General features: G+C 41.9%; 1 protein-coding gene across 3 annotated transcripts in view; it reads right to left on the reverse strand.

Moving 5' to 3' along the window:
- LOC126108918 (cdc42 homolog) overlaps positions 1–19,750 on the reverse strand; it is a 42,507-nt gene that overhangs the window by 3,229 nt on the left and 19,528 nt on the right. For all 3 annotated transcript variants that reach the window (XM_049914282.1, XM_049914283.1, XM_049914281.1), the window contains exons 4-6: positions 18,107–18,216; positions 12,266–12,463; positions 4,554–4,665 (exon numbers count right to left, since the gene is read on the reverse strand). In XM_049914282.1, the coding sequence (XP_049770239.1) occupies positions 4,576–4,665; positions 12,266–12,463; positions 18,107–18,216 (398 nt within the window). In that variant the 3' untranslated portion in view covers positions 4,554–4,575. The remainder of the gene's footprint in view (positions 1–4,553; positions 4,666–12,265; positions 12,464–18,106; positions 18,217–19,750) is intronic.

Genomic DNA, 19,750 nt, shown 5'->3' on the forward strand with positions numbered 1-19,750 from the left:
GAGAGAAGTAGGAAACAAAGGCAAGTCGAGAAAGAAACATTTACAGTCAAGGACTGAGATCATTATTGCCCCGCAATAGAAAATATTCTCTATCCTAGGTACAGACAGCCGGAAAACCAGCAGCAATACTTTGGCAACTATCTGCAACATCAGAAATATTGTCCAGCTGTCCCACAAAATTGCCGTGTATTGGAGCCACATTGCAGAAAAGATGACAGCACCACCACTGTCTTCCCTTTTTAACCTTCTCCTGACACCCCTCCCCCCTCCCAGAGAAACAACTACCAATTTCAAAAGCCAGTATAGAGTTGTGATTCTTTTGTGTGTGCCTAAGTGGCAATACGAGTATGGTTAGAAGATAGCAAACATTCATTTACAGCATTTGTAAATTTTGGACAGGAATACACTCTTTGATGTTCTGCAGGTAGCAGGGATAAAATACAGGGAGCAAAAGAATGTATACTACTTGTACAGAAGGGAAGGAGTGGCTGAGAAGGGAGAGAGATAGGGTTGCAGTCTATCCATGACGTTATTCAGTCTGTACATTGGGCAAGGTGTGAAGGAATCCAGAGAGAAACCTGAAAGGGAATTAATGTTCATGGAGAAGAAATAAAAGTTCTTGAGGTTTGCCAATGATACTGTAATTCTCTCAGAGACAGCAAAGTACTTGGAAGTGCAGCTAAACTGAATGGATGTCTTGAAAACAGATTTATGATGAACAACAACAAATATAAAAGAAGGTGCGATGAAGCAAGCTGGGATATTTTTACTGCCCCTCGTTTTGCCATCTGCCTCCTTAAAATTAATTTTTTCACGTCTGACTAACTAGCATTAACATACACGAGTATAATCTGCATTTTCATAAAAGAGAAAGGCTGGCCCCCGTTCTAAAGAATATAACACCAGGTCTAAGTCTGTGCTTAGTTTTATGTATGTCATTGATTTACTAATTTATTTTGACTATGCCTAGTTAGTTTCTTTTATTATAGGGTGAAATAAATAACTGTTTCGAAACTTAAATTCTACTGTTGACTTATAAACAGATATAAATTCTATAACAATAATAAACATTTGGAGGAACAACTAATAGCATTATTAAAGGATCTATTTGGCTCTATTCGAAATTTTTTTTAGCAAAGCCAGATCTTAATTAATTGCAACGTAATTTCCAGTTTCACCAAAGTATTGTTAGCTTAACTATATTTGTTAATTTCACAATTTAAACAAATAATACGGCTTAACCCTCGTAGTAGAAGAAACTGTTAAAAAGAGGCAATTTTTCGATGTATGCAGTTAATTGAAGGAGTTAAATTTTAATTGTAATTTCTGTAAATTAAACAACGAACAACGAGTTCAGTGCCTATTATTGTGAAGATACGTAAGGGCCCAATTTTCGGTCTCGAGAGAGTCAGTCCACAGCCGAGTTTCAGACAAGAAACCTGTGCTGGTTAGAACAACAAAAATGCATCAACTTACCCGTGAAATTAAGTGTTACACCAACAGGCCGAGTGTTAAAGCAAGGACAGTGTCTGTTCAATTTATTTGAAAGACTGTGAAATGTGTGGTTAGGTGTTTTACTGCTTGTAGATGTTCAACAGTAAACTATTGTAGCAGTATGTGGATGTTTGCCTGCAAACTATTAATGAGGCTTATCGAAAGTTAAACAATAGTGCAGTGGCCATGTAACTGTAATATTGGGGGCTCGTGAACAGTGAAAGTAAAGAACTGTTAAACACAAATGTGCACCTGTTGGCTACATCATTTAAAGTAGTCAGTGCTGAACTTCCACCCCCCGTTTTTCAGCCAGTGTAGCAACGCAGTACGTCGGCACCGAGGACAAATGACGAGGAAACAAAGCAGGCGAATGTCACAAAGGATAACGGAGTGTACTTCAATCAAATAAGTTACGTTGAGGAAACTAGACTAGGCAATGGGACACTATAGCTAATAGATGTGTCATGCTGTTTGGGCAGCAAAATAACATGACGACTCAAATAGAGAGAATATAAAATGTCGACTTCTCAAAGTGGGAAAAGAGTCTGGGAATAAGTGGAATCTGTTACACTGAACACAAGTTTCCACGTTAAGAAGTCCTTTCCGAAGACAACCTCGGAGGTAGGGCAACGACAGCTACGAGTAATCGTCCTGGACATTGATAACCTGCTCCAGCTGTATTTAGTCCTTTATTTTTAGATCACTACCAGTTTCACGGTACTAAAATCACATCTTCAGGTAAACATTTAACTAAAACATTCGAGGTAAAAAGCTCCATTAGAGCTATAAAGCTCAGAACTTTGTACTCAACATTTGTTGTCTGTCAGGATAGCTGAAGCAGATGATTCTTCCTGGAGATATTGATCTGGAGTTTAGCCCAGTCCAGTCGATGAAGGAAAATTTGGGAGAAAGAATTACGTAGTAGTCGCATATTACTGTACATTTGTACGACGGACTGCCACGAAAAATGTATTAAAAATACTGACTGATTGGTGGGGTGAACATTGGGGTGGCAGAATATTTAAAGGTCATTTGTCTACATTTCTCTCGAATAACTCTAAAACCGCAGCTTCTGGCAAAAATGTTTCCCAGTACAAAATTAAACTACATTAAATCCCCTACAAAAAAAGGGTCCTATTAATTTTTTCTCTAGGACTATAGTTCCCGTGTAACAGGGGACGGAAAAATGATGATGAATTCCCTTACGCCTTGACAGAGCGTAGGGGAACGATGCAGGAGACCTGCACCGCTATACTAGGCAACGTCCTGGTGGAGGTGCTCTGCCATTGTCTTCCTCCGACCATAATGGGAATGAATACATGATGATGATGATGATGATGATGATGATGACGATGATGACACAACAACACCCGGTCATCACAAGGCAGGTGAAAATCCCTGACCCTGTCGGCAATCGAACCCAGGACCCCATGCTCAGGATGCAAGAACGCTACTGCGTTATATATAGTTATAATAGAAGGAAACATTCCATGAAGGAAAAATATACCTAAAAACAAAGATGATGTGACTTACCAAATGAAAGTGCTGGCAGGTCGACAGACACACAAACGAACACAAACATACACACAAAATTCAAGCTTTCGCAACAAACTGTTGCCTCATCAGCAAAGAGGGAAGGAGAGGGAAAGACGAAAGGATGTGGGTTTTAAGGGAGAGGGTAAGGAGTCATTCCAGTCCCGGGAGCGGAAAGACTTATCTTAGGGGGAAAAAAGGATGGGTATACACTCGCACGCACACACACACATATCCATCCACACATATACAGACACAAGCAGATATATTTAAAGACAAAGGGTCAGATCTGGTATGAAAAAAGGCGAAAAAGTGTTGGTTAAGTTGATCCTGTGGTGAACTTGGGTTGGTAGACAGCGATGTGCAAAAAGGTTAGGTGGTTGTGTTGCCGCTAAATCACGTTAAAGGATGGAGAAATTCGGGAAAATTTCGAGAAAATTTTGAAAAAACGTATTAAAGGAGTGGTGTTGTGGTGAAAGATTACGAAAATGGGGCTAACAATTGTAGAAATAATGACGTTAAAACCCGTGGGGAGCGGCTAAAATGATCAGTGATGTGCGAAAAACGGAAGTGGAAATAAAGTTAAAGTTATTAGAACTAGCCGAAATGGTTGTTAAATACGTGAAAGCAGCTGTTATTGAACTAGAAATGGTGGATTTTATAGCAGCGGTAGTGTTGAAAGCGGAAAATAAAATTTTTTGGTTATGGTTGGGAAGTGGGTTACGTATTGTTGAGTATATATAGGCGGGATAAAATTGTATAGTAGATTACGGTAAAAGGGGAAGGTGAATACAAAGTGAAACTACTCGTAAAAACAGAAAGAGAAAAAAGAGAAATAAGACGACAGGAAAGATATCGAAATGCAAAGGCGACAATAACAAACGTAATTGTTGGGTTCAAATTAATGATATAGTTATAATAGAAGGAAACATTCCACGAAGGAAAAATATACCTAAAAACAAAGATGATGTGACTTACCAAATGAATGTGCTGGCAGGTCGACAGACACACAAACGAACACAAACATACACACAAAATTCAAGCTTTCGCAACAAACTGTTGCCTCATCAGGAAAGAGGGAAGGAGTTTGTGTGTCTGTCGACCTGCCAGCACTTTCATTTGGTAAGTCACATCATCTTTGTTTTTAGGTATATTTTTCCTTCGTGGAATGTTTCCTTCTAATATAAAAAAAAAGGTAAATACATTGTTTGTTCTCTATCAAATGGTTCAAATGGCTCTGAGCACTATGGGACTCAACTGCTTAGGTCATAAGTCCCCTAGAACTTAGAACTACTTAAACCTAACTAACCTAAGGACATCACACACATCCATGCCCGAGGCAGGATTCGAACCTGCGACCTCAGCGGTCGCTCGGCTCCAGACTGTAGCGCCTACAACTGCACGGCCACCCCCCCCCCCCCCCCACCAAAAAAACCAGTACAGTTATAACAGGGTACACAGCCCACCCAAAGCCACCTTTCTCTGCCAGGACAGAATTTTCTGCGATACGCGCAGCTCCTACTCACCCGGTGCACGCAGTGAGTGCCATTACAGTATGACGCACTTTCTCCTCTTCGTAGGCTCCGGAGGTTCCAGTGCCGCTAGGATAGCTTCATCGAACACATTCTTCAGTCCTTTCTGCAACAGCACAAGCACAAAGTTAATATCTCTGTGTGAAAAATGACAAATGCAAGTGTGACATTCTACACACGTACATACCAAAAAAAAAGAATCGATTGCCCGAACAATGTAATAACTGAGTGACGTTTGCACGGGTTGTAAAAATTGCACCTTGCCAGTAATACAGCCCAGCAAAGCGGCTGCCAAAATTTATTGCAGCAAATGTGACCCGGCAATGTTAGCAGAGATACTTTTGGGGCCCAAAAGTATTTACACGGTCCATACTACGGCTACGAAATGGACGAAAGTAAGTTGTTTTAAGTAATGTCTCTCTCCTGCATTTACATTTAACGAGATAAGAAACAGACTGTACTTTGTGGGTGATTTCTTTAATTTAACGAACTGTTTTCAAAGCTTAAGGGGGTCACTCATCATTTCTGGTTACTGGAAACTCGTGCTGAAGTTGGGTGATGTCTCTGAAGTGTGGACCTACTTCTCATTGAAAGATAAGTGGAAGGACTTGGAATCAAATGTTCATGTTAATATTTTATTGTGACTCACCAGTACAGTGATAAATGTGCCGCATCTACAACCATTTATGGCAAATGAAAAGTAATGTACTAAAATACCATAATAGTAACGAAAAATAGACTGTCGGGAAGCTGCTCCCGTGAACACAGAAACACACAGGATGAGGCTAAAAACAGGTTTGGAAGTCTTTTAAGATCTCGAGCAAAATAAAAATGAAGGCACGGCTCACTAAGCTGCATCGAGAATGTCCTTTTATGGACTGCGGTCTCTGTGTATATTACTTTGTATGCTCTACAGTTCTACTCGTACATGTATGAATCAGATTTATGAAATTTGCCACCTTTCAAACTGAAGCACAATACTGTGTTTTGTGTAACTTAACACTGCAGCTCTAGTGGCGTGAAAAGGAGAATGGGATGGAAGCATTTAGAGACAAGGACGGGGGCAGATAAGGCTCTGCAATATGAAATATTCTCCACCACTGCCAGATAATGGCAGCAACACCTCAGCAACAACTCTATCAAAGAGTAATACTGCCTGGCAAATCTGCAATGTATTCCAAAAGCTGTAGTGTGACAGAAATTTGGTGCATACTTTGTCACCTGAGCGATGTAAGGGCATGTATTTATAAATTTTATTGAGGAAATTTTTTCCAATTATGATTTTAAAATTAACACACAATGGTGTCTCATTCATGTTTCATACTCGTGAACTGAGAATGAAGCAACGGGCCTACAGTACTTTGCTGGGAGGTGACCACATCTGCATCCACGAGTGTGACAAATTAAACCAGCGACCAGCCACCAGAAGGAGATGCTGCCATTTTGCTCAGAACTCCTGGGCTAATTATTTTTTTACTGTAAAAAACCAAAGATCAACTCTGTAAAGGAAACACGTACAATTCTATTTTAGTCTATTCAGTTCAGTTCACACTTAGCCAAGCTTTCTTGTACTCGAAAAATATAATTTCATTGTGGGGAATATTGTTTGCTATAATATGTGCTCTGATGCAACAAAACAAGGGTGCACTTGTCATGAGATGTAAAGTATTTACACTGTAAATAATAGTTTACCTGTTAATTTCTACTCTAGTTATTCTGAGTAGTGAAACTTACGTTACTTAATTCAAAGGAACAGAAAGTGATTGTAACTCCAGCTTCTACAGTAAAAATAAATGTATTACAATCTCCAGTTGTCGACTGCTTTGACAAATTAAGTTGTGGCGAAAGTAATTAATATTTACAGAAGGACGGACACTAAAAGTGATCTCGCTTTGAAAAAAGATTAAAAGCTATGGTGAATGAAGTTGCTAATAGTGAAAGCAGTTAATACAATATTAATTTAGACTTTCTTGAAAATTATCAGTACGATTGAAAATAGCAAGAGTGGCCGAGTGTCTGTGTCTAATTTCTCTGGCTGCTACTTAGTAATGGAAAATAAACATTAGGAAGAAGATAATTTGCCAGACAAATAACGTTTTGTTGTTAAACCTGTATAAACTTCTATAGTTTCTCTCTTCAATATTTCTTCGGGCTTTGTACATCATCTTTTTGTCTTCCAAACGGCATAAATTCTGCCATTTTTACTAAAAGTAATCAGTAAAATTTTAACCTCAACAAAACTTACTCAGCTTGAAGTATGCCACAGAGCTCAGTTCAAAAACGGAACTCTCTCCGCTCGTGAGAAATTCCTCTAGTTTCATTTATGTGAAATTGGGAAACGTTCTTTGTTTTGAGCAACCTCCTTTCACTCACACTGAGAACTTTCTCAGGCGAAGTATATTCTCTGATTCACTTTATTCATCCCAACCTGAGAATGCTCTTCAAAATTCCAACTATTACACATACTCTCAGTTTTATTTATGCGACCCATTCACCGCACTATTTCATCCTTCCTTATGTGACTCCACAACCAATTGTTTCAGAAGCAGAAACTCAAAGCAATTTGTAACGAATCTGACTCAGTGCATTTCTTTATGTCTACAAGCTGTTCAATGCTGGTCGATCGAGGGGGGTTACGGGACTAAATGGCGAGGTCGTCAGTCCCGTGATTCAAAGGTTACACGAAATTAGGTAAAGGCATGCAGTCAGGGGGGTCAAACAATAAAGTGAGGAAGCTAAATATACACACAGTAGAAGGCATAAAAGAGTAGGCCAAATCTAAAAACTGTAAAACCAGAGACACGAAAGAGCGGTCTTTGCACAGGGGAGCAGTTATGGGTCAAAGACCCAGAAAACACGAAGAGAGGCCCCAACCACAGCCACTATTACAGACAAGGAATCTGGAAGGCTACGCTTAGTAGTTTGGTCGATTTGGGAGCGGGGACCAAACAGCGAGCTCGTCGATTCCGTTACGCTTAGTACGAAAGGGCAAAAGAAGGGGACATTCTACAACATACAGAATACCGTCAGTCCGGCTTCACAGCCACACTGTGGGAGTGGCTCGTTACGCGAGAGAAAACAACGGGTGTGCCTAATATGACCGTCACACAGACGGTGGATTCCTTCCGAGGGGAATGCAACGAAGCGAGCCAAACTGCAGTAGTCCCCTCGACTGTGCGGAGTTTATTACAGAGAGCAGAGGTGCACCACATGTCATTCCTCTTTTGGACAAAGATTTCATGTCGAGACGCATATCTGCACCTGTAATCACGAATGGCAACGGGGGATGGGGGGCAGTAAGCAAGCATCTCCCCTCTAGCCAAACGGCCAGCCAGTTCATTCCCTGGGATACCCACACGACTCGGACCCAGAGAAAGGGGAGGGCACCCTCGAGAATTCCAGACGTGAGGAAGGCAACGGTGTCAAGAAGCTACCGATAAATTGATGACGAGCAGAAGGGGATGCAGCATACCACAATAATTACTTTTCTTTCTTCTCAGTTGAGCTATATACCAGCCATAAACAGCAGCTTAACCACAATTTTTAAACATCAATAATTTTTATAGAATGATATTCGTATAATTAACACACTTTGAAATATTAAGTATTTTTAAATTTGCGACTGATAAAACTCCAATAAAATTAAATTTCAGTGCTAGGTTTGAAATGCAGAATTCCCCTGGATTTTATGAAATTCCTGAAATTCCCTGACATATCTCTGGTTTCTCCAGATAAAACATAATTGCCTGAGAATTCCAGGCTTTCCAGAAGAATCGTCACCCTGATGTATCTCTACTACGATCGGTCATTACCACTCGTGTTTATCAGCCTCGATACGGATGCCAGACAGATGACGATGTGTTTTTTGTAATGGACTCCTATAGCCCACTCCACTACCAGTATCCGATAGGAACAGATGGCAGCACTGTATAAGCTCAGATAATCACTAGGATTAAAGTCCTTAATACAGAATGTGAAACGGCCAATTGCTTTCACAAAAGGCCGAAGGAGGTGTACAAAACTGCTACTGTAGATGTCGGCACTCGTACCGTGATGGGTTCACTGCTGTAGAGATCCAGTGCAATGTGGAGCAGAGCGCCCGGGCCACGAGTGCAACATCTCCAAATAACACGTAGCGACCAATCAGATAACAGCCGGGTAACTACAGATGAATTGTGTCACCACCAGTAACCAGTGTGATGGCCAGAATCGAAAAAACTGGGCTACTCCAAAATTTCTGCACCGACCAGAATAAAGAGGCAAAGAAAATGACTGCATAAAATGTGTTGCTCCACTAGACTTCCAACTGTTCAGCCCATTCCAAGATCATCAGGGACATCACTTTGAAGACGGGACTTTGAAAAATTCTGTGTGCTAGGATAGTGATTTTTACCACACAGATATATGTGCTCTCGTTTTGAGGTAGAAGAACGACTGTTGCCAAGGATGGCGATTGTAATGCAAAGTGGAAAATTAATAGTGAATGTTCTGAATGTTATCCTATGTGCTAGCTGCTACCCAAAATATCCAAGAATTTCATGATAAAATCAGAAAACTATATGTCTGTTCTTATGTTCTCTGTCACCTTCAAAGCATCACCTCAGGCAAGTACGGAATGATCTCAGCGCTGTCCCAACTTTTGGAAGAACTCCTGGAAGTCTGTAGGTCGAAGGGTGTTCAGGACCTGACGCGACTCCAGCAGGATGTCTTCAATCGAGTCAAAACGTCGCCCTTTCAATGCGATTTCCACCTTGGGGAACAGGTAGAAGTCACACGGGGTTAGGTCTGGTGCGAAGGGAGGACGGGGAACTGCTGCCTCGTCGCTCTCGGCCAGGAATTCCTTCGGAAGTGTCATCACAATGTACCGACCGGTCTTTCTTTTTCCACAACTCTGGCCATTTGCACTGAACATTTTCCCTCAGTCGCCTCGAAACCTCACAATACAACTGCCTGTCAACAGTCTGACAAGGTGGAACGAACTCCTTACGCACTATTCTCCGAATGTCCAAAAAAATTATCAGCACCGGCTTGACATTGCTCCGAACTTGCCCAGCTTTTTTTGGCCTCAAAGAAGATGACTTTTCCACTGTGATGACTGCACCTTTGTTTTGGGATCAAATATTCGTCACCTGTTATGACTCTGGATAATAATTTTGGACACTCTCGAACTATTTGTTGCAGTTCAGTGCACACCTGCACTGGGACACCTTGCCGCCGGATGCCGAGAAGGTGACAAACTTCGCTCCAAATCGCCTCGCTTTCAGTTCGTCGGCTAGAATTCGTCGACACGTAGTGTACAACAGCGAAGTCCGTTACAAACATCGTGAACTGTCTGCCTTCAGTCTTTGTGAATTATCTCACAAATCTTTATTTCCGATGTTGTGAGCTTTGACTATAGACCGGGACATTTGGCATCTTCCGCAGATTCCCAGCCTTCCTCGAAGTGATCAATCCACTCTAACGTTCTCACTGGACTCGGTGCACTCTCGCCAAACGCGCGTGTCGGCAAGCAGGGGGCCTCAACCGCAGTTTTCTTTCACTGTAAACACAATTTGATGCAAAACCGTTGTTCCTCTACATTATCCATTTCCAATTCACAGAAGCACTGAAACACACGGCAAAATGCACTACTACAACTCAACTGCACACGCCAAAGATGATGCAACTTTGTACCGCAGTAGGTGAGAAGTGTACTTCGAGACATCCAGTGGCTGAATGTTTTACTGCTACTGGTTTGACAGGTACAATGAAATTCTCGGGTATTTTGTGTAGCGCCTCATATACAGCATTTACTTTGCTTTTAAAATAAAAAAGAATAAGAGGCATCATTTTCTGACTGGCCCTGTTACACTCCAGCCCTACGAGTTATTTACCTGTACAATGCGATACTGCGACAGCACGCACACGGCTGGTGCACACGGCAAACAGTAAGGGGTCTATCGCAATCCCCCGACGTACTCTTCACATTACTTTCCCAGTGTCTTCCCACTAATGATGTGCAGAGGTCTGAAAATTTCTGATGATTAAAGTCGTGTGCTGGACTGGGATTCAAATCCCAAACTTTGCAGCCATTACCAATACAGAACAGCGAAGGAAAAATCGACCAGTTAATGCTGATACAGGTATTTCAGTTCTGAATGACTTATTTGTCAGTATTTGTTTGGTCTCTGTCATAACAAGTGTTTTTATTTTTTTCCTAAGAAGCACATAAAAAACCGAATATCAATTAGCCACATCAACAGTGCTAAAATATTTAATTTTTAAATAAACCTCTTTCTTTTAATGATTAAACTTTATCTGTAAAATTTGCATTGCTTTGAAATATTGGTTTGTTAGACAATGGGAAAACTGATCAGTGGTATTTTAATAACAATGCAGATGGAAACGAGCGATTAACAGGTGCCTTAAGTATTGGTGCAGCACTGCTGAGATGACGATGTGCCTGTTACTATGTGGCACGGCCTACTGGACGGTACGTGTGTAGACGTGATGTGCGAGCCTTGCCCCATCTGGTCTATATGGCAGTTTCTCACTACTGTTGTCGGACATCGGTTCTATTACAGAATGGCACCATCCCTAGTCCGGAAGAATTTTACAAAGTGCGGTATCGATGAAGTAGGAGGCTCCATTTGCTTTAAAAGATTAAAAATGGGAGAAGCCGAAACAGACTTGTGATACAACATAAGGAGAAAATTTGCAACTTAGCAATTTATTCATACTTGCAATAAAAATACAAAGCGGCGTATCTGCTGCCCGAATCTAAGTAACGTGCCTTTATCTGCTCTCAGCCCTCGAAAACTGACAAATTACAAATTAACACATAAAATATAGTTCTTTGACCTTAGTTTTCACCCTCTAGCACTGACTATTCATAGAATAAGTACGAGAATACTGGCAATTTTTTTGCAGTGGTCAATCACTTATCGCTTTTCGACCAGTGAACAGTGGATGGACAATGTTCTTTTTTTTTATTTTCCTATTTAGTTTCAGATTCTGACTGCGTGTATCTCGAAACTAAGTGTGCCAAAATTCTTTCAATGTTTGTTCGATTTCTACATTTATTACAGGAAATAATAGGAATAAAAAACGGAAAAGCAGTTATTTCAGAAAATGGTTATTTCGAGTTGTTTTAACAGTACAGTTAAACTGGTGGCAGGAAAAAAGATATAACCAAAAACAGGTTGTTTCAGCGATAACTGCCATCCCTAGTACAGACCGAGTTATGTGGTAAGAACTTGTAACCCTGTCCCTCCTCACAGTACCGCCTCTCCCATTTTCCAGGATTCACAGAAGCTCCGTTGCATACCTCGTGGACTACCACTTGCAGCAGGAGATACTGCGAGGAGGGAGGGGAGCGGCCGGGGGTAGGTCCAGCCACAGCCTAAGGACAATTTGCAGAATTTCTCTCTCCCTCTGCAGTGCAGTGAGAGCTGTTACAAATCTTCTCAGCAGATTAAAATGGGAGCCCGACCGGGTTCGGAACCCAAAACTCTGCCACTCGTCCAGAGGCTCCGGCCGAGCTACACTCGCCCTCGCAGCTCCACTTCTGTCGTACACGTTTTCCGTAACCTTCGAGCTTCGGTCAGTAAGGAGCACCGTTCCTGGCCGGAGTCACAGTCCGGCACACAGTTTTAATCCAACAGGAAGTTTCAAAACCAGAGAGCGAAAGATCCGTGCCGGGCAGAGAGTGGCAGTGCGGCACTTACCTGCGTGAGCGCCGAGCACTCGACGTACTTGACAGCCTTCAGCTCCTTGGCGAGCTTCTCGCCCTGCTCGAAGCTCACCGGCTTCTGCTTGTTCTTGGCCAGCTTCTCGATGGTGGGCACGTCGTCCCGCAGGTCGATTTGGGTCCCCACCAGCAGGAATGGCGTCTTCTGGCAGTGGTGCGTGATCTCCGGCACCCACTGTGGACCACACCGCACACCGTCAACTGCCGCGTACTTGCGGACGGAGTCAAATTCTCCCTTCCCGTGCCCCCCTCCCACCACGTCTCAGTTGAAAGGTACGTACCGTCCCTCGTAAGAGGTATCTACAGATAATTATGGAAATAGGGTTCTCTCGAGCAAACGAATTCTTCTCGTTTAACACCGAAATGTGTTTCGGTGAATTATCACCGATGTCAGTGGATTAATTCGTTTTCCTAGCATTTCACCACAAAATCCCCAATTCCTTAACCCTTTCAGACCCAACCGGCTACAACTGCGTGCATTAAATTTTAGGGTGTACTAGCTGCAACGGAAATATTTTTCCTCGACGGAAACCTCGTGTACACAACTGCGCACGTTTAGTCTTTACATCGTGCACAAGTGTTCCCAACTGCTGGGTGTTACTGTAAAAATATCGACAAATGCATGTAGCAGTGCACAACAGCATGTAACCCCAGAATTCACTGAAGTTGTCGGTTGGTTATACTTCACTGTATAAATTGATAATGTTGTCATTATTATTTGGCACGTTAAATATTGAATTATTGAAGTATTTATTACGACAGTGAATATTTCAAAATTAATTATTTTAGTTCCTAAACAGAAGCCAAGTGTACAAAGTATATTCATATACCTGTATAAATCTTGCTCATAAAATCATTTAAAAAATCACCTAAGAGCATCTGAACATAAAGAAAAATTTTCCTTACTCCACAAAAAGTTTTGGTCTGAAAGGGTTAAAGAATCAAACTCCCATCTATGACACAGCTTTAAACATCTGATTACAATTTAATTAATATATTAAATATTTGACGTTACGCATGTAAGCTAGAAATAGTTTAGAGAAGGTGTGGAAGTACGCTTAAAGTTTGTTGCTAGCCACTAAGTACTTTCATTATGAAACACACTAATGCAATCTGGGTAATTTGCACTCCATTTGAAGAAAAAGCAAGTTTTTCATGCATCTCAATACTATTAATATCATATCTCCTGAAGGAAGTAGGAAGGATTCTAGGAACTAAAGGGCAGTCACTCCGATACCAAATTGTGCCAAGGTATACGAAAAGATCCTGGAGGGTAGAATCGGAACAAGGGTCGAGAACAAATTGAGAGAGGAACAGCACGATTTCAGTCCTGTTGACTCGTATGTGCAGTGAGTCAGCTCCAGGAGCATCACTATGAATTTGGGCAAGACTTCGTGATGGCCTTTCTCAATATAGAAAAGCCATTCGATAGTGTCTGTATAAGAAAGGTCTGGGAAGCACTAGAAAAGAAGGGAGTGGAAGAAGAGATAACAAGCAGGAGACATACTGTGGAGTTGCGTGGAACTGGGAAATTAAAGTATGGATTGGGTCCAGCAAAAAAACTGAGTGAAACAGGGCAGTGCTTTGTCACCTTTCCTCATCATTGTGGTCTAGGAGTAGATAATAAGTAGTTGGTAGAAGAAACTGGACAAGACAAGACGAACACAATGATGATTTGATGATCTGGGGAAACAGGGAGGAGGAGATTCAGGAAGCAAGCATGGGAAGGAACTGAGAGACAGTATGGGTTGAAATTTAATGTAAACAAATGTGATATCCTTGTTAAAACCAGAAAGAAATTTAGACCATCTAGCAGAATAAGGACTGGAGGTGAACAATCGAAGAAGGTGGACAGCGTCATATACTTAGGAAGTGCGATAGAGGAAAATGGAAGAAATGAGAAAGAGATAAGTGAATGTGGCGGACAGTCAGAAAGATTCCTGCAAAGTGTAAAGAGCCTGGTTTGGAACAGAAGTTCCTACAGCCCAATACTGACCTACACGTCTGCAACGTGGGTAATGAAGAAATGAGAGAAGCAGATTACAGGCATGTGGGATGAAGTTCCTCGCAGGTAGGATAGGAATAATAAGGAAAGACAGGGCGAGGAATGAAAGGGTAAGGGAAATGGCAAGAGGAACCCTTGCAGAGCAGGATAAAAACATCAAGGCTCAGATGGTACAGGCAGTTCAAGACAATGGAAAAGAAGAGGTTCCCAAGAAAATACACTAAATGGAGATGCTAAGAAAACAACCGAGATGAAGACCGAGGGATAGATGACAAAATTGTGGAGACAGGTATCGGAGGGAAAAAAAACTGTTCACGACGATCTCCAAGAAATGTGTGTTGCACAATGACATATTTCTTAAGGCGTGTTTAGTGGTATACGTGGACACTGACGGCAAAATGTGATGTGAATACAGTCGGTAATAAAGAAATAATATATTGAGCCATTATGTCTGACTCTGAAGTTTCATTGCACAAATGTAGAAAATGGATGCGCAATGAACTTTTTTCCTTTCATCTTTTTGTGGGGGATGTCAGCAAGAGAAAGTTTTGTACATATTTGAAATTGTGTGTTAAGTTTGTCGGAAGCTGCAGCACTGTGTCTGTCTCAAATACGGGATCAATAAACTCCCGATATCTGTGTGCCACCAGTTACGCTGCAGTAACGTTCCACAGGGTTCTGGCTGGAACCGAGAAATACGAAATGGCATAACAGAACATTCTCACTAGTGTGCAGGTCGAATGCTGCACCTACATATATTACAAGAGAAGTGATGCACCGAGCTGACGCGAGGCCGCCTCTGATGAGAGGTCACTGCCTTTCTTACAATTTTAATGATGTAAACTTCAACTGACTGCGCACTTTTTACCAATTGTTCAAATAAAAAATATACACGGAGATACAATACATTTAATCAAAACTCTGTTTGCACTGTGTCATATGCATTATGCTTCTTTTTATTTTGAAGCACCTCGGTTACCTGTAATACGTTTTTGAATACAATAATTGTGTTATATAATAATTAAAGATTTCTTACTGCACTAATGTCTATTTTTTGTTCTCTTGTCTTAGGTGACAACTTCTTGCAACACAAGTTTTCTCAGGTTAAATTATCATTTGTTTCTACATACAATTTGTGATTTTTTTAGTGCATATGCGCAGTCCTGGAGTGTACACAGTTGGTCTGCTTACGCAGGACATCAACTTTCGCTGTTTTACGAATACATTCTGACTTACCACCTCACTTCGACTATTAACTCTGTTTTAATTTACTCTGCTTACTGTATGCAGTGTTTCCAGATGTTTGTCGGCATTTGTCTTTTGTCTGTATTGTGTCATCCGGGTGTAATTTAGGATCCTTTTATTTTTGTGTTTTACAATCACCATAACACAAACAAAAGAAGAATGAAAAATGCAGTAATAATAGGAGCACTATGCATAGTAAACACACCAAACCGAAACTCGGTCAACAGTGAAAGTGAGGTGTTAAGTCGAACTGTGTGTGTAAAAAAAAAAAAAAAAAAAAAAAATGGACAGCCTGGATATGTAGACCAACTAAGTACAGCTCCAGGACGATATGCACAAATGAGACCAAAAATCTTGAGTGGGGTGTTTTAATGTCATGAAACTGGTCCTGTTAAAAGTTGGTTCTCACCTAACAATAACACACGAACAAAAAGCTATAAATTATACGCAGTCCAGTCACTTTAATGTGACCAGCTGTCAAAAGCTTTAATAAACACCTTTTGCAATGAGGACTGCTGCAAGATGTGCAAGAAGAGAGTCAATGAGGTTCTGGGAGATACCAAAAGGGACGTGCAGCATCCAGTGCTGTGGCCAGCCCTGCTAGATTTCTCAGCCGAACAACCAGATCGAGGTGATCCCACAGAGTCTCGATCGGGTTCAAGTCCGGAGAGTTTGGTGGCCAGGGGAGTACAGTAAACTCACCCCGGTGCTCTTCGAACCACACACGTACACTGTGAGGCACGTGACACATCGGCAGGTGCCACTGTGCCGAGGAAAAGCAAACTGTGTATAGAGGTGGACGTGGTTCCCCAGGACACGGGCATCTGTGTCGATCCGTGTGCCTTTCGAGGGTGACAAGATAACCGGGGAATACCACAAAAAAGCTCGCTCTCTCCCCTCCGGCCTGGACTCTTACGACGATCGTCGGAAGGTGTTCGCTTTCGGTCCGATGGAGCACAGAACACGATTCGTCCGAACGACTCACCTGTTACCACACAGTGGACTTCCAGTGCGGTGTTAGCAAGCAAATTCCAGCCTCCATTGCCGAAGAATGGCAATCGGCACAGGTCACGAACGATGTGCCTGCTGTGGAAGCCCGAACGCGGCAGTGTTTGCCGAGCTGTCATTCGGAAGACACTGTCGGTAACTCCTCAGTTCACCCGAGCTGCCAGACACTCGACAGTCGCACGCATATTCACCGGCGTACATCTCCGCAGCCACCGTTCACCCCGTCATCTACGAACTGTAGTGCACCTTAGCTGCCTCAGTACTTTCAAATAGCACAATTTTGCCACAGTGACACGACAGCAGTTTACAAATTTAGCCGTTTCGGAAACGATCGTGCCCTATCGGATGTCAGACGAATTGCTCCATTTCCGCAATACGACGACTGCACCGTTTTCCACATCCCCATACACACTATATATACGTTCAATCGCTACTGCTGCCACCTGCCGACCTGCGAGCTGTTATTGCACGACGACATCGAGCAAACACATCTCTGATAAAGTACAAGCAACTGAGGAATGACAAAAAACATAAAAAAGACAAAATAACACACAGGAGTAGGAAGACAGCAAGAGGAAAACCAAATAATGTAAATTTATCGAAATAGTATGGCATATATTTTGAACAAATGCTAAGTGGAAGGAAACCTAAATTTTTGATCGACGTAAAAGGTGCAATACCTCAGGAATGGGACTACGAGTGTTACATCTCGCTGTTGAGCAATACTGACAGTGGAGAGTAACGGGCTTTTGACCGGGACTGTACAGTCCACATTAACCCAGCAGTGCGAATTTCACCAGCAACAGCAGTGACTTGTCAATTTTACCACAGGTCGACTACAATTTGTAAGCAAAGTGGATCTGTTCGGCCACAGTTAACCATTTTCACACATTTCCGCCACTCGGCACTGCATACTGCAACGAGTCGCTACACGGCGAGTAACACACGAGCCACTGCCACACGTGACACGGACACGGAAAACACTGTGTCCGGTCACTCCCGTTCGAATAATTAATGTTCACAGAGAAGGCAATCACTGTCACCCGGTGGGCCACAGACCATTAAACTGGCTGGAGATGCTCTACACACTGCTCCTGTGTACTCCACACACACGGTGTCACCTCCCAGTATACAAACTGTGTTCATAAATTCCACTGACCTTTCTGTCAGAGACGAGCCGAAAGGATAGGACACACTGCTCCACGTCGGAACGCGAGCTACGAGTGCTTTTCTGAACGAGTGACACACACGTGCTGTGTCCCCAGAGGCAAATTTCCTCAGTTTCAAAAACGGTACCCCCAAAACAACCGAAAATACTGTACATTTTTATACTGTGTTCCCTTCAGAACTGTTTGTCCGTCACCATCCGATTTACAGCCTTTTCCACCTCAACTGCCCACACGAAGTACGATCAGTCAACTTACTTAAACGTAAGTCAAAACAGATAACTAGTTTCGACACATTTTCCCTCCGTATTTAACAGGTGCAGTCACAAAAGGTACCATAACAATAGCAAACATACGCTTAAAAAAGCTCGTACACCGATTAACTAATACGTACCTTCTCCTTCACATTTTCGAACGAAGACGGAGAGACTACCGAGAAACATACGAGGAAAACGTCCGTCTGCGGGTAGCTCAGTGGTCTCAGCCTATCGTAGTCCTCCTGACCTGCAAAGACAATCGCCTCATTACAATCGATCGTAGCCACAAGCATTCTCGGCAGTGGCAAAAATAATTTTATAATCACAATATACACTTCGAGAGAATCCCTCCGACACAGTGCACACCACATACACGATGAAAGGATTATGTCAAAATGCATCTCGTCACAATAAATAAAGTTATTTTAGCAATCGAGACAAGTGTCTGTACGGTCGGATAGCTGCTTACTTTTTGTCCAATGTGAGAAAGTACTAAAAATATCTATTTATAGTTTTCTAGATGCATAAGTCCCGAGAAAACTTTCCCAGAAATGTAATCACAAGAAAACATATTACAAATAACTGCAGTATTAGAGCAAATGGACCACTTCCTTCTTCAGCTGCACTATTTGTAAATTACACCAACAGCTTACAAAGATGCAGCGACAGGTTACAACAATTTTCATTATTCCACCAATGTAAAGATTGTACAAGCAACTACGGACTCTTCTGCTTACGATAGTTAATATTTTGATCTTACAAACACTCCATCCAGACATACAGACACGTACTGTTACACAATCGGCTGCACGCAGAGTTTCTGCCACTGCCACACCCAGTACGTAACCCTGGAGAAGCCGAATGCAGCTAATTTTAGTAGCAACCAGAGAGAGTGGACTTGAAGTAGAACAATAATGTGCACAGACAACAGGTACACTGCACCATAACACACCATTACTTACTCCCCTTCCCCCAACACGTGGTCACAAGCACACTTACTTACCGTATTTACTCAAATCTAAGCCGCACTTTTTTTTCGGTTTTTGTAATCCAAAATACCGCCTGTGGCTTAGAATTGAGTGCAAAGCAAGTGGAAGTTCTGAAAAATGTCGGTAGGTGCCGTCACAAGTAACTTCTGCCGTCAAATATATGTAGCGCTACACAGGCATGCTTTGTAGGCACTAAGATAAATACTGGCACCAAAACCTCTACATCAGTAAATCAATTAAAAAAAAAAAAAAACACACACACACACTCTGGTGGAAGACGAGCTTTTTTCTCCGCCCTGAGTTTCGACCACTGCATTTTCATACGTTATCCAACGAAGTAAATATAAATTCCGTATTGTTAACCTTCGAATGTAGCAGCATTTCGATGTACTCCGAAAATCCGACTGGCAAGACGGTTTGGGATGTTTGTCAATATGGCCAACTCTACGTTCTGAATTTTTTCCTACCTGTGAGAAGAGACGGTTGCTAATAGGAACTTTATGAATTGTGAATCACATGCAGCATTCTCTTCACCATAAGAATAATACGAATATAAACATTTTGCCATTTATTCTTTCGTGTTTGCTGCTATCTCATTTAAATCCTGTCTGCCTAATAAACTACGAAACTAGGAGAGTCATGTTTATATTCGTATTATTCTTATGCCTAATAGTGATACAGTCAGAAATGAAGCACGGCAATCGACTAGATTTTTAAATCTAAGATGACTAATTTCTGTGCAGAATGTAATGAACTAAAGAGGCGCCTGCAAAGATTTTCAAACGGAGAAAA

Source organism: Schistocerca cancellata, chromosome 11 (assembly GCF_023864275.1).
Source record: "Schistocerca cancellata isolate TAMUIC-IGC-003103 chromosome 11, iqSchCanc2.1, whole genome shotgun sequence".
Taxonomy (NCBI): Eukaryota; Metazoa; Arthropoda; class Insecta; order Orthoptera; family Acrididae; genus Schistocerca; species Schistocerca cancellata.